The following is a 26,115-nucleotide window of genomic DNA, read 5'->3' as shown; positions in this document are numbered from 1 at the left end:
TCCACATTCTGTGGGATCACCTTTCTTTGGAATGGATACAAATATGGATCTCTTCCAGTCAGTTGGCCAGGTAGCTGTCTTCCAAATCTCTTGGCATAGCCAAGTGAGTGCCTCCAGAGGGGCATCCATTTGTTGAAACATCTCAATGGGTATTCTGTCAATTCCCGGAGCCTTGTTTTTCACCAATTCCTTAAGTGCAGCTTTGACTTCTTCCTTCAATACCATTGGTTCTTGATCATATGCCACCTCCTGAAATGGGTGATCATCTACCAATTCTTTTTGGTATAGTGACTCTGTGTAACCCTTCCTCGACTTTACCAAGCATGATATCCTTCTTCAGAGAATGGTCCCTTCTGACAATATGACCAAAGTAGGTGAGACGAAGTCTGGCCATTCTTACTTCTAAGGGGCATTCCAGCTGTACTTCTTCCAAGACAGATCTATTAGTTCTGGCAATCCATGGTATTTTCAGTATTCTTTGCCAACATCACATTTCAAATGCATCAATTCTTCTGGGGTCTTCCTTATTCATTGTCCAGCTTTCAGATGCATATGAGGCTATAGAAAATACCATGCCTTGGGTTGGGTGTACCTTAGTCCTCAAAGTGGTGACATCTTTGCTCTTTAATCCTTTGAAGACGTTTGTTTGTTTTTTTTAAGCAGATTTACCTAGTGCCATATGGTTTGGTTTCTTCACTGTTGCTTCCATGGGTGTTGATTGTGGAGCCAAGTAAAATGAAATCCTTGACAACCTCAGTCTTTTCTCCATTTATGGTGATGTAGCTTATTAGTCCAGTTGTGAGGATTTTTGTTTTCTTTATGTTGTGGTGTAATCCATACAGAAGGCTGTAGTCTTTGATCTTCATCAGTATCTGCTTCAAGTCATCTTCACTTTCAGCATACAAGGTTGTGTCATCTGCATAATGCAGGTTGTTAATGAGTCTTCCTCCAATCCTGACACCCACACCCACCGGTCATCTGTCAGTTTGTCCTACTGTGGTGGCTTGTGTGTTGCTGTGATGCTGGAAGCTATGCCACTGGTATTTCAGATACCAGCAGGGTCACACATGGTGGACAGGTTTCAGTGGAGCTTCCAGACTAAGAATAGGTAGAAGGATGAGGCCATCCACTTCTAAAAAAAATTGGCCACTGAAAACCTTATGAATAGCAGTGTAACACATTTATTTTACTCCTCTTATTCCTGACTTTCCTTCTTCCTCTGTTGTTCCAGGTGAACAGAGACCAATTGTTGTGCCCTGGATGGTTCCTTGCAAGCTTTTAAGACCCCAAGCACTACACAATGAACTAGGATGTCTAACAGAAGCACTAAACTTGTTATTAGGTGTCTTGGTTCTCTAGTGCTGCTGTCACAGAAATACCACAAATGGGTGCTTTCACAAATATTTATTATTATTTATTCACTTACTGTTTGTTGTTGTTGTTGTTGTTTGCCGTCGAGTCGGCCCCAACTCATAGCGACCCCTCCTTGGGTTTCCAAGGCAGTATCGCTACGGAAGTAGGATTGCCCAACCTTCCTTCCGAGGAGTGGCTGGTGGGTTTGAACCGCCAGCCTTCTGGTTAGCAGTCAAGTGCCTTAGGCACTATGCTACCAGAGCTCCCACTTACTGTTTAGGAGGCTAGAAGTCTAAATTCAGAGTGCCGGCTCTAGGGGCTGGGTGAAGGCCCCTCGACCTTGGGCTTCAGCTTTGCCTCTTGTTTCAGGCCCATTGGAGCAAGCTAGAAGCTTGTTCTGTCTCACACAGCAGGCTTCTGCAGCTGATGAACCCAAACTTGACAGGTAAAATGGCACAATCCCAAGATCAGCAGGCAACAGGGCAGGCCACTGGCTCAAATCCAGGAACTGGAAATGAAGACTTGGCCAAACACAGGATCCAAATACACTAAAAGATAGAACTCTTTCTCAAAGCTTTTCTACAGATACTAGAAGCAGGCCACACCCCAAAGGCAACTCTCCTTCAGCTGATTAGGTGCTTACAGCAGATTCCACCATGGAAGTGATTACAATCTCATCATGGGGAATAACCACAGCCAGCTGCCAAGCCCCTCAAAACCATGGCCCAGACAAGTTGACACCCAACCTTAATTATCACATTAGGTCATTTAACTGAGATAGCCCATGAAACCATAACCCTAAACCTTCAAACTGAGGAACCAAATCTCATGAGATGTTTGGTTGTACATAAGCAGTATCAGCAGCTACTCTTTTGTTGTTGTTGTTATTGTCACTGTTATAAATATATCACACAACTTTTGTCAATTCAGCTTTTCACAGATGTACAACTTACTGACAGCAGTTACAATAATCAGCTGTGCTATCTGCTCTTAATCAGTGTGATTTTTCTGTCACAGTTAACCCTTCTCTTCCCCTTCCTCCCACCCCTGGTAATCACTAATAAACTCTTAACTTTATACATGTGCTTTTTCTTGTCTTTTTATATAAGTGAGCTCATACAATATTTGTCCTTTTGTGATTGGCTTATTTCACTCAGTATAATGTCTTTAAGCTCCATCCATACTGTAACATGAACGAAGCTTTCATTTCTTCTACTGGTTGAGTAAGATTCCATTGCATGTATGTACCACATTTTTGTTTATCCATACATCTGTGGATGGGCATTTAGGTTGTTTCCACCTTTTGACTATTGTGAATAGTTCTGCAATAAACATTAGTATACAGGTCTATTTTTGAGTTCCTGCTTTCAAGTCTTTTGGGTTTATAGTAGGAGTGGAACTGTTGGGTCATTGTTGTTGTTGTTGTTGTTAAGTGCCGTCGAGTCGTTTCCAACTCATAGCGACCCCATGCACAGCAGAATGAAACACTGCCCGATCCTGCGCCAGCCCCACAATCCCTGTTATACTTGAGCCCATCATCGCAGCCACCGTGTCAATCCATCTCATTGAAGGCCTCCCCCTCTTTCGTCAACCCTCCACCCTACCAAGCATGACATCCTTCTCCAGGGAATGGTCCCTTCTTACAACATGACCAAAGTAGGTGAGACAAAGTCTGGCCATTCTTGCTTCCAAGGAGCATTCTGGCTGCACTTCCTCCAGGACAGATCTGTTAGTTCTTTTAGCAGCAGTCCATGGTACTTTCAGCATTCTTCGCCAGCACCACAACTCAAAAGCATCAACTCTTCTTCGGACTTCCTTATTCATTGTCCAGCTCTCACACGCATACGAGGCAATTGGAAATATCATGGCTTGTGTCAGGCGCACCTTAGTCCTCAAGGAGATATCCTTGCTCCTCAGCACTTGATACAGTTCCTTCACAGTTGACTTTCCCAATGCTACACGTCGTCTAATGTCCTGACTGCTGCTTCTGTTGGCATCGATTGTAGAACCAAGCAACGTGAATTCTTTGACAACCTCAATCTTCTCTCCATTTATTGTGATGCTGCTCATTGGTCCAGTTGTGAAGATTTTTGTTTTCTTTATATTGAGACGTAATCCATACTGCAGACTGTATTCTTCAACCTTCATCAGTAGGTGCCTTAAGTCATCCTTACTCTCAACAAGCAAAGATGTATTGTCTGCATATCTCAGGTTGTTAATGATTCTTCCTCCAATCCTGATACCACATTTTTCTTCATATAGTCCAGCTTCTCGGATTATTTGCTCAGCATATAGATTGAATAAGTGTGGAGAAAGGATACAACCCTGACGCACTCCCTTCTTGATTTTAAACCATATAGTGTCCCCTTGTTCTGTTTGAACGACAGCCTCCTGGTCAAGGTACAGATTCCTCATGAGAACAATCAAGTGCTCAGGAATTCCCATTTTTCTCAATGTTATCCATAATTTGTCATGATCCACACAATCAAATGCCTTTGCATAGTCAATAAAACACAAGTAAACATCTTTCTGGTATTCTTTGCCTTGAGCCAAGATCCATCTGACAACAGCTATGATATCCCTTGTTCCACGTCCTCTTCTGAATCTGGCTTGAACCTCTGGAAGTTCTCTGTCAATATACTGCTGCAAACGTTTCTGAATTATCTTCAGTAAGATCTTACTTGCGTGCGATATTAATGATATTGTTCTGTAATTTCCACATTCTGTGGGATCACCTTTCTTTGGAATGGGCACAAATATGGATCTCTTCCAGCCAGTTGGCCAAGCTGTTGGGTCATAGGTAGTTCTATTTTAGTTTTTTGAGGAACCTGTTTTTCATAATGGAGCTATCATTTTGCATTCCCACCAGCAATGGATAAGGGTTGCTTCCAATTTCTCCACATTCTCACCAACATTTGTTATTTATTTATTTAATCTTAGCCACACTAGTGGGAGTGTAATGGTTTTGATTTGCATCCCTCTGATGACTAATGATGCTAAACACTTCTCCTAGAGTTTGGTGGCCATTTGAACGTGCTCTTTGGTGACACGTAGGTTACTGCATTTAAAAGCTCCCAAATGCGGGTCAGCCAATTGTAAGCTAAGGGCGGGGCATGGGATGGTAGAGGGCAGAGGGCGTGTCTGACCCTGGTTTGGCTGCTAGAGCTTGCGCAGTATTCACAGAACGTGACGGGAGAAAATTGCGGAGGGAGCGTAACGTAGAAGCTAGTTCTGATTGGCTACCGTCGGAGCGCTAGGGATCTCGTCTAGTTGACGCCAAGTAAACATGGAAGGGTAGGGGCGGGGCCACGGAGGCCCATGACCTGGTTGGCCAGACGGAGGTGGGGGGTGCCGCGGATTGGTCCGGGCCACAAGCTCAGCTGTGTTGTGCGCCCCGGGTCCCGGAGCCCGTGGCCTGAGGGATGGACGAGACTAGCCCACTGGTGTCCCCCGAGCGGGCCCAACCCCCGGACTACACCTTCCCATCGGGCTCGAGTGCTCACTTTCCGCAGGTGCCGGGGGCTGCGGTCCGAGTGGCGGCTCCAGCCGGCTCGGCTCCTTCTCCGCAGGGCTCGCCGGGCCACGACCGGGAGCGGCAGCCACTGCTGGATCGGGCTCGGGGCGCGGCGGCTCAGTGCCAGACCCAAACCGTGGCGGCGCAGGCCCAAGCTCTGGCCGCCCAGGCCGCGGTAGCCGCGCACGCTGCGCAAGCCCACCGCGAGCGGAATGAGTTCCCGGAGGACCCGGAGTTCGAGGCGGTGGTGCGGCAGGCCGAGCTGGCTATCGAGCGTTGCATCTTCCCCGAGCGCATCTACCAGGGCTCCAGCGGAAGTTACTTCGTCAAAGACCTTCAGGGGGTGAGAGGGGTGGGGTGGGGACTACAGCCTTGGGCTTCTAGGCAGGTGGGGTTCTGGGGGCCCGTTCAGGTGAGCTTGGAGCTCCGCACAGTCTGAGGGAGAAGGAGTTGAAAGCTGCAAAAGGAAGATGCTTAATAGTGCGGTGCCCCTGGCACAATTTTGGGTTGCTACGCAGGACTGGAGATGGGGAAACTCAGGGGAATGGTGAAATAAATCAGAACCTATTTGGGAGGGGGGAAGGATGAGCAGAAAATGAAAAGAGGAAATTGACCAGATACAGGCGAGGGGGCCAGTGGTGTGGTGGGGGCAGAGCTATGCTGGGAGATACTGGTTTATAGTAGGTTTCTTACCAGGTGCTGGGGGTGGTGCGGTACTAGTGGGAGTATAACTATCGGGACTACTACTCGGCCCTTGCATACAGCCTTGAAGCTTTGGGCCTGTTCTCTTTTTTGTACCAAACCAGTGTGTCCCTGTTCATTTAGGAGGACAGGTGAGCCTTCAAGGGCTCTTGAAGATTCAGTTCCAGCCTTCTGTGTTGTGGGAATGTTTTGCACGACTGTCCCAGGTCCTTTCTTGGCAGAAATTGATGATGGAGTGGGTGGACTCACCAGTTTCATCTGCCCTGGAAGCTGCTGTCCTGGTTATTGCTCACTTTTGGGAACGGATTCAAATGCTTTTAGACCGTCAGCTGCCTTTTCCTTTCATTTATTTCCTAGGACTATCAGCAGTTTGCTTTCGAGCTACTCAGAGTGTTTGCTGACCTTTATTTTGTCCCCTGCATGTGTATAAAGGGGGTTGGGATGGAACCCCAGACATGGAATGACCAGAGCAGCTGGAAGATTAGTGACCTTTATCCTTTTCATAACTTTGGAAGAATTTCAGGCACTCTGATCAAACCAGATTCAGATCAAACCAGGTGTCATTGGAAGAACCAAACCCAAAACCACTGCCATTGAGTCAATTCTGACTCATGGCAACCCTATAGGATAGAATGGAACTGCCCAATAGGATTTCCAAGGCTGTAAATCTTTACAGAAGCAGACTGCCACATCATTCTTCCATGGAGCTACTGGTATGTTTGAACTGCAAACCTTTTGGTTGGCAGCTGAGTGCTTTCACCACTGTGCCACCAGAGTTACTATTAGAAGAACAATGGATCAAAAAATATCAAGTCTTTTTTCCCCTCTCAAGAGTTTTCAGGTATGCCAGGCTGGTTGATTGAAAATTTTATTATTGTTGTAATTATTAAAATGACAGGTATCAAAGTTCCCTCAAACTTTCCCTGCACCTTTCCTGTATTAACTCTTTAGGTTAGTGCTGTTTTTGATAGAGGAGTCTTGAGTGGCCAAGATGGGCTGTAGCTTACAGCTCTTGGTCAGGTTCATTAAATGCTGGTTATTCTCCCAGATGTGGAGTCATCCCGGAATCATTAACAAGAACCCAAGAGCAATTCTGCCATCAACTCAGTTAACACGAAGTGAGTTGGGGAAAGTTTCAGAAGAAGGTCTTTCCAAGGCATAGTGAAATTCTGCTCTCAAAAGAAGCAGCAGTGAGTTAAACAGAAAGGGGAACCATTACTTCTAGGAGCAAAGAAAGGTGGGTGCTGAGAGGCCTGAATATTAGCAAGATGCTTTCATCTTTTTTATTTGAGAACCAGATAGTGTAAGACAGGGCTAATACTATCTTTGACAGGAGCAGGAGGAAGATTTTTGTTCTTCTTTCATGAGGCCATTACAGCTCTGTTGGAAGTGTGTCAGCTCAGCTGAGAAGGGAGGGATCTGGTGTTCTGACAGTTGAAAGTAATATGATTACTCTGTTCTACCTGGCAGGTAAAGCCCTACTACCTCAGTACATAGACTACAGAGAATGGTTGTTGTTATTGTTATGTGCCGTCGAGTTGGCCCCGACTCATAGCGACCCCCCCTTGGGTTTCCGAGGCAGTATCACTACAGAAGTAGGATTGCCCAACCTTCCTTCCAAGGAGTGGCTGGTGGGTTTGAACTGCCAGCCTTCGGGTTAGCAGTCAAGTGCTTTAGCCACTATGAGACCATGGGTATGTTCTTGGTGATTTGCAGGATCCCCATCTCTAAAATTTCCTGGACATTATCCTTTAGTAAAGGGGAAGTCAGAACACAGATGCCCTAACAAAACTAAATAATGTAACCATCTCGCTGCCACTGAACAAAATGTAATTTAGAGCAGAGGGTCACTTTCTAAATGCTGTTGGTGGGTCATACTGGTCCACAGATTCACTTTAGTTGGTATTGTCATATTTAGTCCTGCTCCAAATGTATTTAAACCCACTCCTTATTTACTGACATGGTTAAGTTCCAAAGACTGCGTCGTTACGTGAAAATCACTGTTATGCAAAAATGGACCTAATTATTTTTTATGCATGTCGCCTACACATGGCAGCACATATATTATAAATGGATACTAGCACATATATCATAAATGGATACTAGTATCCCAAGAACACTGAGGCAAAGAATGTAAGTGGGACTTGGCTTTTCACCAATCAGACAACAGCACGTACTATAAGTGGGGCATTGGCAGCCCGAGGGACCCAAGAAGTCAAAAATTTAAGTGGGCCTTATATGTCCCATCACTGCCAGGCTGCAAAAAGGACAAGGAGGCCACATATTTTGACCTCTTAGAACCCCACAAGAGGAAGGCGGAATCACCGTCAATAGCCCAAGGCCTATTACTGCAAGGCCAGACATGCTGCCTCCCTCCAGGCCTTTCACCAACCATTCCTCCCAAAGCACCCACCACCTCTCTTCTGGGTTTGATAATTCACTGCAGTGGCTACACAGAACTCACAGATTATGGGGTTTATTAGGGAAGCACCAGGTTACAATTCGAGTTCAGGAAAAATGCTCAGTCTCTCTCCCCAACCTGCTGTCTCTCAGCTGAGTCTCTCACAGTCTCTCCCCCAGCAGTGCATGTCCCTCAGAGTCTTATTCAGCAATGCCTGTCTCTTGCGTCTCTTTCCCAGCAGCATGTGTCTCTTTCAGCAGCATGTCTTCCTCAACCAGCAGTCAGAGTTCTGCCTCTAGGAGGCCTCCTTTTGAGCCTGGCGGAGTGGCCAAACGAGCCAATCACAGCATCAGAACTCTAAGCACCTGAGAGAGAGTGGGAACCTCCCAGAACATTGTTTTGTGCCCTTCCCAACAGAAATACTCCAGGTGGACAACTTTAGCAATCAGGAGCTCCTCAGTTGCTCATAACAAATCCCACCTTGGAGTTTACAAAGACTTATGGGTAGAAAAGCCACACTAAGTAATTTACTACACCGCACAGGCATAGTGTTAATGCACAAAATAGTTGGATAGGAGATTTTTTACTATTCTTGTAACTGCAGAATGTCAGATAACGAGATAGTTGATAAGTGAGGAGGAGGTGTATTTATTTTATTTAACAAATACTTGTATGTTGTTGTTAGCTGCCATTGAGTTGGAAACCCCCTGTGTTGCAAAGTAGAACTGCTCCATAGAGTTTTCTTGGCTGTAATCTTTACGGAAGCACTCTGCCAGGCCTTTCTTCTGTGGAGCCACTGGGTGGGTTTGAACCACCAACTTTTAGCTTCGCAGCTGATTACAAGCCACTTATATGCCAGGTACTATTTTAAGCACTTCATAAATAATACCACATTTAATCCTCATAACTATGCTCTAAAGTGGCTACCATTATTATTCCCGTTTTACAAATGATTACACTGAGGCAGAGAGTATAACCAGCTTATCATGGTCTCACAGATAATAAGTGGTAGAGGCAAGATTTGAACCCAAGTGGTCTAGCTCCAGAGTTCATGCCTTAATCACTGTGCTCTACTGCCTCAGAAAGGTAGTTGGTCACCTCGATTTCTGGTTTCTCCTTTCAGCTACTGTATTTATTAGGATTAAATTTGGTTACATGTGACAGAATAAATAACAATGACTTGAATGAGAGTTAATTTATTGCTCATTTAAAAGAAGACTACAGTCTGCTCAGGGCTGGCATGGCGTTTCACTTAATCAGGAACGCACACTCCTTCTATCCAGCTGCTCAGCCACCTTCGCACGTGACTTCTACCTCATCATCCAAGATGGCTCCTGAGGCAGACATCTTGTCTGCTTTTCAGTCAGTTGGAAGAAGAAAGTGAGAGGATGGGCATGCCCCTTCCCTCTAAGGACACTTCTTAGAAATTGCACCAGACGCCTCTTCTTATGTCCCGTTGTCCACACTTAGCTGCAGTAGTAGCTAGTAACTATGGTCTGTTGAGCCCAGCTAAAAGTCAGGGGTCCTATGTCCAAGGAAGAAGAGGGAACAGAGACTGGGGGAAACTAGCAGTTTTTGCCACAGCTACTTTTGGAGCTTCTGGTTCCCAATTGAAGGTTTCTTTTTCAAAGTAAGCAAGTAGAGACTTGGAATAATAAGATGGAAAATGCTAGATCAGAAATCATGGTGGATGCCTGGCTACCATTTGGAGGGGGATCTACGTAGGAGATCCTGGGTAGAGTGGGAGAACAATGTGGAATAAAACTCAAAATCATTGATAAAAATGGGTGGGGGGGACCATGTTTGATGGTCTCATGCAGCCTGGTAGAACCCTTGAGACTATGGCCCCTAGCTGCCATTCAGGTCTGAAATCAAACCCACACCTGTGGCTTCCAGCTAAACAAAAGACAGGTGTATGAGCTGAACATTTCCATTAGGTAGATAGATATACTCCTTGGAGAGATCAATCATGGGAAAATAGAAGGGCTGTGTATGCATAGGGAGACAGCTTGGGGTGCAGGAGTACATGAGAGGGAAGGACACAGGGAAGAGGTAACCATTGGAGGAGGTTGGAGGGGAGCTGTTGCATTGTGGGAAATTGAATTTAATATCATAACACAAAATGTATATGAACTGCTATATGGAAAATGAATTTGCTGTGTAAATTTTCACCGAAATCACAATAAAAATTAAAGAAGTCATGGTAGAGAGTGCTCAAATTCCTCATCACTTACATCCCTGCATTTGAGGTCTGTCTACTTACCCAGTGCTGCTATAACAGAAATATTACAAGTGATGGCTTTAACAAACAGAAATTTATTCTTTCACAGTTTAATAGGCAGAAGTCCAAATTCAGAGCACTAGGAAAAGGCTTGCTTTCTTTGTCAGCTCTGGCGTTTCTTGGAGACCTCCCTGTGCCTTGGCATGAATCTCCCCCCTCAGGTCTAGGAGGTTCTCAGTGCGGGGCATGTAGAGAATGTGCTGTGTATATTAGTAGGCTGCTTCTCTCTTGACAGGGCTGAGGTCTCTCTCACCTGGCTTCTCTCACCTTTTATCTCTTGTAAGATAAGGGAAGCTCCATGTACATTGGACCAGGGCTATGACCTGAATAAGGGTGGTGACTTAAGGAAGGGTGACAGACCTCATCCTGGCTCATTAATATGACAAACATAACCCAGTTCTCTTTAATATAAGCTAATCCTACCTCATTAACCACAGACAGAGGTTAGAATTTACAACACATCACAAAATGGAGGACAGTTACACCCAGTACTGGGGATCATGGCCTAGCCAAGTTGACGCATATTTTGGGAGACCCAATTTAATCAGTAACAAGATCTCTCGTGTTCACTCACCTACCAAAGTTTTCTTTCTTTTTTTTTTAAAGCATTTTCTGTTTTGTGAAGCCAGTAAGATGTGTACATTGCAAAGAATCAGAATAACGTGTCTCACAAGTTCATTGAGAGAATTAAATGAGATAGCACACACAAAAGCCCCTGACATAGTTGCTGGTACTTAGTAGGCGCATAATCAGGGTTTTTTGTGTTATTTTTAACTTATATACCCACTACACCTGCATTAGCCTTTTTTTTTTTTTTTGACACATGATATTAAATAAACCAAAAAATATTATAATTTTGATAAGACATTTTCATAACCATTGAGAACGGTAATTCGTCGTTGCTGTCATTAGTTGTCGTCACGTTGATCCTGACCCCCCGGGCAGCCCTGTGTGTGCAGAGTAGAGCTGTTCCTAGGCTTTTTGAGGCTGTCACCTTTTGAAGGCAGATTGCCAGGCCTTTCTTCCAAGAGCTACCCCTGGGTGGGTAACTGTTTCAGTTAGTAGTCAAATGCTTAATCGTTTGCACCACCCAGGGACTGATGTTCCAGATTTTACACAGACACTGCTCATGTGTTTTAGGAATTTGGCTTTTATCAATGATTTTCAACAGTGCAATATGGAAAAATGATCTTTAATGAAACAATTTTTTTTGTTTTAAGTTTGGTAAACAGGAAGGCTGGTAACTCTCAAAGACTAGTAAAAATACTTCATCCACCAAAAGTTTGTCATGAAAGTGGTAGAGTATTTCTTTGCATATATTCAAATATAAAATTATGTTATAATGTTGAGTATATTTCTTCCAGCCACCCGTGCTATCTAAAATTTTACTAAAATGTTAAGAGGCAGTCAAGTTTCTATATCCTATGCTGATGCAGGTCTTGACATTGTAATCATCATCTTCCCACTGTTGCAAGGAGCTGTCCCAGGCCCCAGGTTGTAATGGATGAGACAGATTAAGTTGATGGCAGTGGAGTAGGAAAATAAATGCAGGCTAAACCTTCACTACTTCAGTTTGAACCCTGTCTTCTTTCAGGGTCTCATGTATTTGGAATAGCCCCACCCCTCCCTTTTATAAGAGTTAATGTGTCAATAAGGCTTCTCTGCCTAAATGGCTAGATCCAGGACTGAAGTGCCCTTCCAGCCTCAGTCTAATCAGCATTTCTAAATGTGTAGTCCAGGGACCCCCTGGAGGTCCTGAGACCATTTTAAAGGTCCACAAGGTCAAAATTATTTCTGTAATAAAGCTAAAAGTCAATTTACTATTTTCACTCCTTTTCTTATGAGTATACAGTGGCTATTTCCTGAAGCTATGTGATGTGTGACATTGAAACTCATTGAATACTGAGGCAGATGTGAGAATGTATGTAGCTGTCTTCTATTAAACCAGACATTAAAGAGATTTGTGAAAATGTAAAAGAATGCCATTGTTTTCACTAACTTTTTTTTGAAAATATTTTTCATATAAATGTGTCACATAGTGGTAGTTAAGGTTGTGTGTCATCTAGCTGGACCCAATTTTGAGTGGCTTGGCAGCTGGATAGGTTATTCCCCATGGTGAGATTGGATATGGTATAATCACTTCCATGGTGGAATCTGCTTGAGCAGTTAATCAGTTGAAGGACAGTGGCTTTCGAGGTGTGGCCTGCTTCCAGTGTATGTGTAAAGTTCCTGCGTTGGATCCAGTCTTCATCTCCAGTTCCTGAACTTCAGCCAGTGGCCTGCCATGCCACCTGCTGATCTTGGAATTGTTCCATTTTACCTGAGGGTCTTGGATTTGTCAGCCTAAGCAGCCAGCAGCTGTGTGAGCTGGAGATGCCTCCAGCTCACTCCAGTGGTTCTGGAAGGCAGAGCTGAAGCCCAAGGTCTAGGGCCTCCACCCAGCCTCTATAGCCAGCACTTAGAACTCAGACTTCTAGCCTACTCTTCGCAGAGCTGGCATTCTGAATCTGGACTTCTAGCCTCCTAAACTATAGGAGAATAAATTTGTTTGTTAAAGCCATCCACTTGTAATATTTCTGTTATAGCAGCACTAGAGAACTAAGTCACTAATGTATAATAGGCTTATTTTTAAGTGAATTAATAAATAGTTCAAAGTTTTCAGTTCTAATTTCTAATATAACAAGTACAGATTTCATCCATATAAACAAAAGCTTGATTTTTAAGAGTATGAAGGGGTGTTGAGACCAAAAAACTTGGAAACTGTTGGTCTAGTCTTTGAGAGTTACCAGCCTTCTTGTTGACCAAACTTTAAAAAAAAAAAAAAAAAAACCTTTTATTAAAGATCATTTTTCCATATTGCACTGTTAGTACAATATGAGTGATAAGCTTGAACTGTCATAGCTAGTAGGTTTCTCAAGGAAGAAGACCTCTTTTAGCATAAAACCTTCATTCTTGGGCCTGTTGAGTAGACACTGGAAGCCCTCTGTGCTTCAGGTTTCAGTCATTGCTTGTGGGTCCTGACACCAGCCAGTGAGTGGCCCCTTGCTTCCCGCTGTTCTGTGTTTATCCCCAGCTACATGGACTTCGGCATCTTAGCTACCTGCATCTCACCTCCTTTGTTAAAAGAGGGATTTGTAAGTGGGTGCTAAGAAAAGGTGTTCTAAAAATATTAGCACCAAGCTGATGCTTTCTCCTGGATGTAACAAAGGAATGGAAAATACATTAAAGAAGAGAGAGGGTGGTGAGAAAAATGAGTCAGTAGTCATTTTCCATTACAACCGAGTACTGGTAGGTAGTGTCTTTCTGCTTGAGTGGTTTATAGTTTGTTCTCTATGAATGAGGAGAGTGTTCTTTCTTTCCCCCCTTCCTCTTTTTGAATTTAATTTTATTATTATTATTATTATTGTTGAAAATATACAGAACAAAACATATACCACTTCAACAGTTTCTACACAGACAGTTCAATGACATTGGTTACATTCTTCAAGTTGTGCCACTGTTCTCAACCACCTTTTCCAAACTGTTTCACTGTCATTGTTGTTGTTATGTGCCGTCGAGCCAGCCCCGATTCATAGCGACCCCTCCTTGGGTTTCCTAGGCAGTATCACTACGGAAGTAGATTGCCCCATCTTCCTTCCGAGAAGTGGCTGGTGGGTTTGAACCGCCAGCCTTCTGGTTAGCAGTCAAGTGCCTGAGCCACTATGTTCACTGTCATTAACACAAACTCATTGTACCCCAAAGCTTCTCCTCTGTCCTTTTGAGGTGCTGTTGTCAATTTGACCACATATACAAATTCTTTAACAGAGTATAATGCTTAATACAGATGTTCTTTTCTAAGTAGGGTAAACTATTATTTGGTTCAGAAATGACTTCAGGGAATAGGGTTAGCTCAAGGTTTAAAGATTTCCTCTAGATAGTAGTTTCAGGGGATCTTCTGGTCTCAGTGGGTCGATAAGTCTGGATTCCATGAGAATTTGAAATTCTGTTCTTCATTTCTCCCCTTTTGATCTTCTTGATTGTTCTGTAGAATCCTTGATCCAAATGTTCAGTAATGATGCCCAGGCACTATCTAGTTCTTGTGGTCTCATGCAAAAGAGGCAGTTGTTCATGGAGCCATAATTGGACACATGATTCCATTTCTTCTATTGATTTCTGATCCTCCTTCCTCTAGTGCTCCCAGCAAATAGAGACCAATTGTTGTGTCGTGTATGGCCAGTCCCAAGCTTTTTTCTTTTTCCTTTTTTTAAATTGTGATTTGGGTGAAGATTTACAGAGCAAATTCAGTTTCCATACAGCAGTTCACATATACTTTGTCTCATGTCATTGACCACAGTTTACCACAATGCAACAGCTCCCCTCCCACTTCCTCCCCATAGTTAGCTCTTCCCAGTGTCCATCCCTCCAGACACTCCTGCCCCCTGAGCTGTCTCCCTGTGCATAAGCAGCCCTTCCTTCTCCCATGATTGTTCTCTCCAAGGAGTGTATCTACTTGAGGTAAATGTTCAACTCATATGCCTGTATTTTGTTTGGCTGGAAACCACAGGTGTGGGTTCAGTTCAGACCTGAAGGGCAGCTAGGGGCCATAGTCTCAGTGGTTCCACTAGGCTCTATCGGACCAGCAAACCTGGTCCCCACCATTTTTTTTTTCTCCAAATGATTTTGAGTTTTGTTCCACATTGTTCTCCCTCTCTATCAAGGATCTTCTACATAGATCCCCTTCAGTCCCAAGCTTTTAAGACCCCAGACGCTATGGAATAAACTAGGAAGTAAAATAGAAGCACCAAAATCAGTATTAGGCCAGTTGACTGGGATGATCCATGAAATGATGACCCTATGCCGAGGAGAGTATTCTTGATTATTAAGTAACATAATTGGTTTCATGAGGTGAACTTTAGCTTTGGAAGTTAGGCACTTTGGTGCATCTATCTTGGAAGCCCACAGGGTGCTTGCACACTGCACAAACTAGGAACTGAGCAAGTGTTAACAGGATTCAGTTGAATTGAGGCTTAAACTTAGCCCTAAAGGGCACTTGTTTGTCCCTTTCTTCCTCTTAGTGGTTGTATCAAGAGGTGACATGAATGGCCTTTAATCCTCCCAAATAGCAGGGTCAGTAAAAACTGTGCTTGCTTTGCAAATTTAGCTTTAAGACAAGTTCCTTAACCTGCTCCCCTTTCCTTCCCAGCTATGGATTGCCAGCCTTAAGCCTGTTCTCTTGAGGCATTCTGGTACCATCACTGTTTCCTCCATCTTTCCCACCCTACCATTCCCCCATCTGTCCAGTCCAGGCAGTGTTCTTTAATGAAACCTCTGTAATACTGAGATGCCTTAGTAATCATGAGTATTAGTGCTTTTAGAGTCTATGAAATGGTTCTCCTTATGGTGGGAGGGAATTGAGACATTTGAGTGATTAATCTATAAATGACATTTGGCTGCAATCCTGGTCAAGTTCTGCTTTCTTTAAGGGGAAGTATTTAAGCCTCAGCCCTGGTGGTATTCAGCCCCTGCTTGTAGTAGGAATGTCTTGGTCTCCTTTTTTTTGGGGAACTGGCTTACTAAACTACACCTTGTGCCTCAGTTAAATTGTTGGGTTCTGGGATGTGCCTCATAGTTACAGTGGATTCATCAGTCATTCTGAAAGGCAAGCCCATTGTTACTGCCTCTGTGTTGCTAGGCCCTAGGGTTCCAGGGGAGCAGAGGTGGGAAGATTATTAATTTAGAACTTTTTGCTAGCTTCTTCAGATAAGAAAATAATTCTGAAAACTTAACGATAGGAAAAATGCATCTTATTATTTCCAGCGAATAAGTAAATTTATTTATCGTTAACAACAAATTAATCATTTTTGTAGGGAGGAAGGGGATTCAGTATTTTTCTTCCCTTGTCAAGTCCTTCCAAGGCTTCTTGAAGGAACCAGCTTCAAGATTAACCAGTGATCATTAGAGACGTGTACTTTGCCAATTCCTAATATGATTATTTGCTTAATGCAGGCAGCTGAGTGTGTTTTCTGCTATGACTTGCCATTCAGGAAGTGACACCCACAGAAAAATATCCTGTGACCAGAACTAGCTTGAGTTGGCTACGGGGTGAGGAGAGTGCGAGAGTCATATGATATGAATCACTCAGATTGCATATTTGCGTTTATTCCTTTGGATCACCAGCTTGGGGACTGACAAGAATGAGAGAAATTTAAAACACCCTCAGAGGCTGACTGATCTGGGGAGGGAAACCTCCAGGAGGGTGGGCCACAGTCGCAGGTTGCTGCAGCATCTCATGTTTCCAGGGACCTTTGAGCATTAAGTTACTGGGAGCTCTGGTAGCATAGTGTCTAAGGCACTTGACTGCTAACCAGAAGGCTGGCGGTTCAAACCCACCAGCTACTCCTTGGAAGGGAGGTGGGGCAATCTACTTCCATAGTGATACTGCCTCGGAAACCCAAGGAGGGGCCATTATGAGTCGGGTCTGGCTCAATGGCACATAACAACAACAGAGAAGATGGATTTAATCTTTGTGACATCTCATGGCCTAGTCTCTTGCCTATCGGAATTACTTAAGAGAACCCCATTTTAGCCAGGTGGAAGATGCTTTTGCCTGCTTTGATTTTCTCCGTTGCTTTCTTAGTTTGTCATTCCTAAACTTTTTATTTCAAGGTGTTGTTAACATCTAAAGGGTAGGATAATAAGGCTGATAGAGGATATCAGTCAATTGATGAAAGAATTTTCTTAACCTCATTACATAATACCTTTTTTATTTGCTCTCAGTCAATAATTTTTTAGTCTTTACATAATTGAAGGAGCTCTGGTGGTGCAGTGCCTGAGGCGTTTGACTGCTAACCAGAAGAATGGCAGTTCAAACCCACCATCTGCTCTGCTGAAGGAAGATGGGGCAATCAACTTCCATAAAGATTTACTGCCTTGGAAACCCAGTGGGGGTTGCTGTGAGTCAGGATTGTTTTGTTGTTGTTGTTGTTTTAACATAATTAATTCAAAGCAACAATGTATATTTGTTCCTCCCAGTCTTGGGAGTTGGGGTTTGATGGTGTTATGTTTATGGTATACCACCTAAAGCCCTTTAGGATAAATGAGGTAAGAATGCATGCATGTGTGCATGCACACACACACAATCCATGATTAAATAAGTTAATTCCATACTGTTTTTTGAAAAAACTACTTCAGAGCCCTCCATGCTTTCGGTGTGATGCTATAACTGTTGTGGGAAGGCAGGGATCATCATTGTATTAGCATAAGGTTGCTGCCAGTGGCTTAAGATCTGCCACTGAGTTGGCTTCTGTATCTCACTTCTAACAATGTAGAAATCTATGTACCTTGTTTGTTAGAAGCATAAAGTTAGAAGTAGGTACTGCTGTGAGGGAAGAAAGATGGATAAGAAGAGTGAAGCAGCAAGACAGAACAAGGAGATTTGACACCTTCTTAGGTCATAGCTCTTTCTAGCCGTGTGTCTCTTAGCTGCACATATGAGCTAATCTCTGCCTTACCAGCTAGGGGCGGATCTTGTGCCTGAGTGAGGACTGTCTGCCTATGTCCTCTCCTTTGCTTCTAGATTCCCGCTAACTTGGTCTGGTCTCAGGGCTGATTTACTCAACTTGCCTTTAACTTCCTCTTCTTCTTTTGTCTCTGTAGAAGATCATTGCTGTCTTCAAACCCAAGAACGAAGAGCCATATGGGCATCTTAATCCTAAGTGGACCAAATGGCTGCAGAAACTTTGTTGTCCCTGCTGCTTTGGCCGTGACTGCCTTGTCCTCAACCAAGGCTATCTCTCAGAGGCAGGGGCCAGCCTGGTGGACCAGAAACTGGAACTCAACATTGTGCCCCGTACAAAGGTAAGAGTTTTCTTGGGACTTCAGACTTAGTACATGTTAGCAGAAACATTAGGTCTGGTGAGGGCTATTTATGTTGAGTTGGAGGTTCTTTCCGTTTTCTTTGGTGGCAGCAGGTGAGGCTCATGGTTTGGTTATCTAATGAAAGCTAGCCTCAGAAGGGTACACAGACCCTCTGGTGCTCATCTGTGGGCTCCCTGGGTCTTTATATCCCAGATAACCCCAAGTTGGTTAGAAACATTGGTACTTTTATGGGTCACTTTCTTGAACTTCTGAGTCAGTCCAGCCTTTAGATACTATGGTAGTTCAGTTTTTGTGTCAACTTGGCGGGCCTGGTTGAGTGGCTGGGCAGCTGGATGTAGTATTCCCCATGATGAGACTGGTAATTAACTCCATGGCAGAATCTACTGTGAGCAGCTGAGTAGCTGCCTTAGGGATGTGGTCTGCTTCCTGTATATGAGGAGAATCCTTGGGGAATGGTCTCTAGTTTAGGGCACACTTGGACCCTGCATGTAGCCGTGTCATTCATTGTTTAGCAGCCTGCCATATGCTTTGCCGATCGTGGGACTTTTAATGGACTTGAATTAATGGCCTGCCAAGTGGTTTGGTGCCTTTTTAGTTGTCAACCTTGATCTTATTAGCCTCAGCAGCCAGCAGCTGAGTGAAGAAAAGCCTCCAGCTTCAGTGGGCTGGGAGCAGGAGGCAGAGCTGAAGCCCAAGAGTGAGGGGCTTTCACCTAGCCCCTAGAGCCTGGCCCTTTGAACTTGGACTTAAAGCCTTCAAACTGTAAGAAAATAATAAACTCTTGTTTCTTCAAGCCTCACATTTGTGATATACGCCTGTCAGAGTGGCACTAGGTAACCAGAACAGATACAGTCTAGAATGGGCTAGCTGATGTCAGCTAAGCATTTAAGCAAGGTTCTGGCAAGGAAGGCTCTAGGATGGGCTGTGGGTTAGAGCAAAGGTCTTCCCTGAATCCCTACAAGGAGCTGGCATGGAATTCTTTTCATCCATGCTCATACTGGACTTGAATGAACATATGAAAATAGGGGTCCTGTTTCTAGGCAAATCTACACATAAAATTTTAACTTTGTATGTGCTACAGACTCAGTTGAGGTTCTGATGAAGGGTGTGGACCATCTCCCTAGAAAAATGTGCTTAATATACAATTGAATTACATTCAATTTCAGAGAATTTACTGACCCCCAGGTTAAGGACCCCTGTATAATACACAGGGTGCTTCCCTTTGATCTTTGAAACTTTCTAGGAGTTATGAGGGGAAACAACTTTGCTTGTCAGCATATGAACATTTAAGGACACATGATCACCCACTGAGTATGTGGATACCTGAGGTTTAGTAATCACTTAGGTGGAATTCTGATTTGGTGTCCTAAGGCTGTAGGGGCATCTTTATGGCTCCAGGCAGGATGTCTGGGACTTGACCCTCTTTGAGAATCTGATAAAAATGGTAGATCTTGTCCCCAGAAAAAGTATACATATTTACAGTCATTGTTTTGCATGTAATTTTGGGGATAGTTCATAGACTAGTTAAAAATCTGTTGACTCTCTTGGGACCATGGCCTCGAGACTACAAACACCTGCTTGAGGTTTTCTTTGCAGTTTTAGGTTGCAAAGTCTGAGAGCAAAGAGGCTATCAGCAGACAGCAACTTCCCTTCCCACCTGTTTTTCTTTTTCTCCAGAGTATCTCAGAAGAGAATGTGATACAATAGTGTTTCATTGTGTCTATTTCTTTGCCACTAAACTTCCAGTAATAGGTCAGCTAATTTGTAAGTTTGTAGAAGTCAGGAACCACCATTTCTTGAAGTTTCTTTTTTCATTGTCAGCACCTAGTGAAAGTATTTACTTAAAGTAAGCAGCTGAATCAGTGAATGAAAATCAAATCATGAGAAGCAAAAGCAAAGATTCCCCGGTGCCAGATCTGTGGGGAGATTATTTGACCAGGCTCATAGTTCTCGTTTGACTTGTAATTCACTGCCTGGCCTTGAGTAGCTTATTCCTTCCCATCATGCTTTGCTTTTCTCTGTCCATGCAGGTACTTAAAACAGCACACTTTAGACATCTTGTATGATAATTAATGGTCCCAAGATCTCCTGCCTAACCTGAAATCCTCCTATTAGGCCATTCCTAGGAGCTCTGATAGCATAGTGTCTTAAGGCACTTGACTGCTAACCAGAAGGCTGGCGGTTCAAACCCACCAGCCATTCCTTGGAAGGAAGATGGGGCAATCTACTTCTGTAGTGATACTGCCTTGGAAACCCAAGGAGGGGTTGCTTTGAGTCAGGTCTGACTCGATGGCACATAACAACAACAACAGACTCTCGAATCCTTTAAATACTCTTTGCTCAGCACTTTGTAATTTCCTTCATTTGCTGGGCAGATATTAGACTGCCCCAGGACTTGGGCCTGCCTGCTCTGACCGTTTCTGGAGTGCAAGGCTTAAGAATTAGAAGGCTTGAGTTTGAGTTCTGGCTTAGCAGCTTTTTATAGGGATGACCTTTGTGTAAGTCACTGAAACCCTCTTATGCTTAGTTTCCACCTTTGTGCAAGTTACTGAAACCCTCTTATGCTTAGTTTCCTCTATTATACGATGACTATCAAGATTATGCAAAATAATACGTGTAAAGTATGCCTGTAGCACAGTGCCTGGCACAATGTAGATGTTCTGTATGTGTTAGCCTGTGGTATAAGCTGTTCTAGTCATGATTCTCACCCCATTCTTCTCCATTTCTGGTCTTCTGGTTTCCCTATTAGAAAACTTCACTGAGACCTGAGGATCTTTTTCATCAGAAAGTCAGCAACAGAAAAACACTTGTCTCCTGTTAGACTGAGATGAGATAGAACTTTGCAAATTTAAGGTACAGCTGCTGGAGAATAGTGAGAGGAAGTTCATCGCTTCTCAGCCTCCCTCAGCCCCCACCCTTGAGACAGGGTTCTATCCAGTTGATCAGAGCATCTGTCACTATGGAAACAGAGCTTACTTGCAGCTAGCTGTCTTTGCTCTCTGTTCCTGTGAGGTTCCAGGTTGTGATAGTTTCATTACTATTGTATTCATTGTGATAGTTTTCATTACATTAAGAGAAAAAGTGACTTGTTACAAAAAAGTGATCAAAAATACACCTGGTAGGGAAAAGCGTGGTTAATAGCTTGTGGTGGTTTGAGAGAGCCAGGGCTGTCTCTGTGGAAACTGGCAGGGTAGCCGTTAGGAAAGCCCTTTCTTCCTTCATCGTGGTGGCAGTTTCCTGATTTATAATGTGGGAGTGCCTACAATAGTACTTTGCACGTCCATTTTAGGACTCTGTTAACACTGGATGGATGGGTGGATGGAAGGAAGGAAGAAATGATTTTGAGCTCTCTCTCCCCAAGGTTCATGGGCAAAATAATTACTTACATTGGAATGAATTTTGCAAGGCTTAGGAAAAGAAAAAATTATACTATAAATTTGATCTTAGGTATTTATATGGTAAAACCCACTTGTTGCTGTCTCTGAAAGAAGCTTATACTCATTCATTCATTCGTTAAACATTTAATAAATACGTGCCAGACACGGTGTTAGGTGCTGGCGATGCTGATGTGAATAAGATGTTTTCTGCCTCCCCAAATCTCATTGGTCTTAAGAGAGAGGTTAGGCATACAAATAGATAATCACAATATGATAAGTGTTTTAGTAGGTATGTGTGTGTGTGTGTATGTGTGTATACAGATTACAGTGATGTCACTGAAGTTTGGCAGTCAAGTATAATAGTGATGGCTAATTAAGAATTTTTTGAATAGGTAATACATGCAATAATCCAAGAAGACATAGAAGAGTAAACAGAATTAAGACCGATTTTCCTGTTTGTTTTTAAAACTATGAAAAAAAGTAAATAAAAAGATACAGAGTAAATTACAATCTCTTTTTTTCTCCAATGATATTTTACTGTGTTTTTGTGTAAGGTTTACCCAACAGTTTAGGTCCCCATTCAGCAATGTCACAAGTTGTTTATTGACATTGGTTACATATTTCACAATGTGTGAATATTCTTATTTCTGTTCTGGTGGTTTCATTTCCATTAATCTAGTTTCCTTGTCCCTTTACCTTCTCAGCTGTGTTTTAAATTAATTGTTGACCATTTGGTCTCATATAATTGATTTTTTAAAGGTGTACCTACTCACGGGTGATGTACTTTGTTTTGTGAGTCAGTCTCTTATTTAGCTAAAAGGTGACCTCAGGGGTTTTCAGTTTAAGATTTAAAGAATATCTCAGGGCAATTGTCTTGGACAGCCCTCTGATCTGTCAGTCAAACAATCTGTTTCCATTTGGAGAGATAATATGCCTCCCTCGGGCAGGCCATCTCCTCAAGAGTAGGTATTGGGCCATCACCTCCTAACCCAGGAAGTGGCTGTATTAGGATAATTCCCTCTAGCTGCTGTAACAACCCCTGAGTCTCAGTGATTTAACACAATAAAAGTTCATTTCTTGTTCATGTCACAGACCCATGCTAGTTAGGCACTCTGTGTAGTAACAGGCTCCTTTCATGGTGTGGCTCTGCTACCTCCAGACCCTTCATTTCCAACTACACATATGGAATGTGAGCTAAGGGTCATGTGGGGGATATTTGGGGCCAGGTCTGAAAGTAGTGTACATACATCACTTCATCCATGTTCCACTGGCCTGCACTGGTCATAACACCCTATCCTGGCTGCTGGGAAGGCTGAGGATGCATTCTTTTTGTGTACCTTAGGAGAGCAACAGGACTGGTGAGTGTCTGGTTATTCTCTGCTATAGTGGTCTGATTTCTTAAACTTGATTCTAACCTTGCTGTTCTTTCTTCACTGTAGGTAGTATATCTGGCCAGTGAGACCTTCAACTATAGTGCCATTGACCGAGTGAAGTCCAGGGGCAAGCGGCTTGCATTAGAGAAAGTGCCAAAAGTTGGGCAACGGTTTAACCGCATTGGGCTACCACCAAAGGTATATATAGGTGGCATGCGATGATTTCTAGTGGCATAGTCATCCATTGTGCAGCAGGGTTCCTGCAGACTCAAAGCTGACATACGAATAGCCTGCCCTGAAGCTCCTGTCTGCCTCGTTTTTATCAAGGATCTCTGAGGTTTGGAGAACTATTCTCTGGAGAGTAGAAGACCCTTACTTTTTTCACTTTACTCTTCTGAGCCATTTGGATGGGCTTCTCAAATTTTATGGGCAATCTTTGTCACACTTTTTTTTTCCTTGTACTTGCAAGGAAGTGAAAGAGTAAAGATTTTTAAAAGTTCTTCTTTCATGTAAACTCCACAGGGCCTTAGCAGGTTCCTGGCTTATTCCTGAGGTCTTTGGGCTTGGGCTGTGGGGAAATACCTTTGTTCCTAACTCTCGATTCCAGGTCGGTTCATTCCAGCTCTTTGTTGAAGGCTACAAAGATGCAGACTACTGGCTGCGGCGTTTTGAGGCAGAGCCGCTCCCTGAGAACACTAACCGGCAACTACTGCTGCAGTTTGAGCGGTTGGTGGTGCTGGATTACATCATCCGCAACACCGGTGAGCAGCTGTGGGTGGTCCCTTGCCCTGTGCCAGGCTGTGGAGGGACTGGGGAGGAAGGACTGGAGGCTTGCAGTTTGGGAGCCAGAATGGCTTACCAGGATGAGATTTCTCGAAGTGCGAATGGTCATGCACACATGGGAGGGTCTTAGAGAGTACTTGCCCCTGTCATACTTTGTCGTGACACAGCATGTGTCGTTGTCAGACGTGGTGAGGCCTAAAGCCAGCATTCACACTTATCTTACCCTCTTTCCTGGTCCTGGACAGAGGACACTTGGCTCTTCCAGAGCTCTGTGAAGAGCACTTTTATCCTTGATCCCTGTTCATTCTTGTAGCAACAAGGTCTTGGGTGTTTTTCTAACGTCTTGAGGCAGATGCTTCGTTCATCAATTTTCAGCCTTTCTCCTTTTCTGATATGCATTGTAAGACTTAAAGTTCATTTTAAGCATAGCTTAGCTGCATCCTACAAACTTTTTTTTCACTGTAGTCAAAATATTTTGCAGTTTTTATTGTAATTTCTTCTTTGACTCATAGGTTACTTAAAATAATACTTTTAACTGTTTATTATGGAAAATTTAAACATATACAAAAATAGAGTGGTGTACTTGTTACCAGCTGGAACATTTATTATATAAGGCTCCACTCACGGCTGTCCCCATTTCCTGCTGGATTGCTTTAAAGCAGATCCCAGACATCATATCATTGTATCTGTCAGTGTTTCCATGTGTTCTTTAAGAGATAAAGACTTTTTTTTTTTTTTTACTTATAACTACCATCTAATGCCCTGTTAGTGTTCAGATTTCCCCAATTCACTCAGAAATATTTTTATATGGTTGATTTGTTCAAATCATGATCCAAACAAGGTCTGGATATTATATTTGATAATACTTTACTTAAATGTCTAATTTTTAAAAGTTCTACCTCTTTTTTTTTTCCTTGCCTTTTATTTGTTGAAGAAACTGGGTTATTTGCCTTGTGGAGTTTCTACACTCTGGTTGGTTGGTTGGTATGTGCTGTCAAGTCAGACCCGACTCATAGTGACCCCTCCTTGTGTTTCTGAGGAAGTATCACTACAGAAGTACATTGTCCCATCTTCCTTCTGAGGAGTGGCTGGTGGGTTTGAACCGCCAACCTTCTGGTTAGCAGTCAAGTGCCTTAGGCACTATGCTTCTTTGGTGTTCGTTAATACACACTTCATCCCTTATGTTTCTTGTAACTGGATAGCTAGGTCTAAAAGTTTGTCAAATTTGAGTTTTTTATTTTTATTTTGACATAATTTCAGAGTAATGGAAACATGTATTCTTCACTCACTTGTCTAAATGTTAGAATTTTACCTCATTTGCTTTATCATTCTTGTATCAGAGAGATGTATTTACATATGTATATACACCCACTCCTCATTTATCATCATGATTGGGTTCCAAAGATCAGATCGTTATGTAAAAATTAAGGTAGCTAAGTGAGCCTTGGTAGAACATCCATTTATATTGGATGCAAGCTACACCCCCAAGGAAACCCCCTTTTCAACTAATTGGCTGCTCACCTCAGATCACAAAATGGAGGATCACTACATCATTACATAACTGCCAAACCACTGAGAATCATGGCCCAGCCAAGTTGTTACATAAAACCTTAACTATCATCAGTGTTACTCTTGCCTCGCACCTTGGTGTGCTTATGTCATTAATGCTCAAAATAAAATGTTGTTGTTGTTGTTATGTGCCATCGAGTCGGACCCGACTCATAGCGACCCCTCCTTGGGTTTCCAAGGCAGTATCACTGCGGAAGTAGATTGCCCCATCTTCCTTCCGAGGAGTGGCTGGTGGATTTGAACCGCCAGCCTTCTGGTTAGCAGTCAAGTGCCTTAGGCACTACTGTCAGTTAATATTTGTTTGTTCCTTTGTTGGGCAGATGCTTTGAGATATGTAAAAACCCCGCTATGCAAACTTTCATTCACAAGTGTTGGCATCTGTTGATGATCCTTGCCTGAATCATTTATTACTATTATGGGTGCCATACCTCTTTTCTGACTCTTTTATTATTTTATTGCAAGTCTCACATATGATATAATTTCATTCATAATTATTTCTCTATTATCTCTAAAAGGTAACTCTTTAAAAAAAAATTAGTATGAGTCAAAATTGACTTAGCAGCAGTGAACTTGGTTTTTTAATACTGCTATCACACCATGACAAAATTATCAGTGTTTATTTAGATTTACTAATATATTTACCCATTTTATTAAAAAATTCCTTTCATCTCCAAGCTTCTATTTGAGATCCTTTCTGGTGGCACAGTGGGTAAGGCATCTGGCTGCTAACCAGAGGGTCGACACGTTCAAACCCATCTGCTGCTCTGTGGGAGGAAGATGAAGCTATCTACTTCTGTGAAGATGTATAGCCTTGGAGGAGGAGGCGGGGCAAGATGGCGGACTAGGCAGAAGGATTGCACAGACCCTCTTCAACAAAGAAAAGGGAAACCAATTAACACAGACAC

General features: G+C 43.1%; 1 protein-coding gene across 1 annotated transcript in view; it reads left to right on the top strand.

The window, feature by feature from the left end:
* The first annotated feature begins 4,775 nt into the window (after positions 1–4,775).
* PI4K2A (phosphatidylinositol 4-kinase type 2 alpha) overlaps positions 4,776–26,115 on the top strand; it is a 40,198-nt gene continuing 18,858 nt past the window's right edge. The window contains exons 1-4 of the mRNA XM_007939986.2: positions 4,776–5,210; positions 17,887–18,087; positions 22,925–23,056; positions 23,466–23,619. Of these exons, the coding sequence (XP_007938177.1) occupies positions 4,776–5,210; positions 17,887–18,087; positions 22,925–23,056; positions 23,466–23,619 (922 nt within the window). The remainder of the gene's footprint in view (positions 5,211–17,886; positions 18,088–22,924; positions 23,057–23,465; positions 23,620–26,115) is intronic.

The sequence above is a fragment of the Orycteropus afer genome, unplaced genomic scaffold (genome assembly GCF_000298275.1).
Source record: "Orycteropus afer afer isolate SDZICR_OR568_19922 unplaced genomic scaffold, OryAfe1.0 scaffold00064, whole genome shotgun sequence".
Taxonomy (NCBI): domain Eukaryota; kingdom Metazoa; phylum Chordata; class Mammalia; order Tubulidentata; family Orycteropodidae; genus Orycteropus; species Orycteropus afer.
Note: the sequence above shows the minus strand (reverse complement) of the source record. Positions and strands in the feature narration are given on the sequence as shown.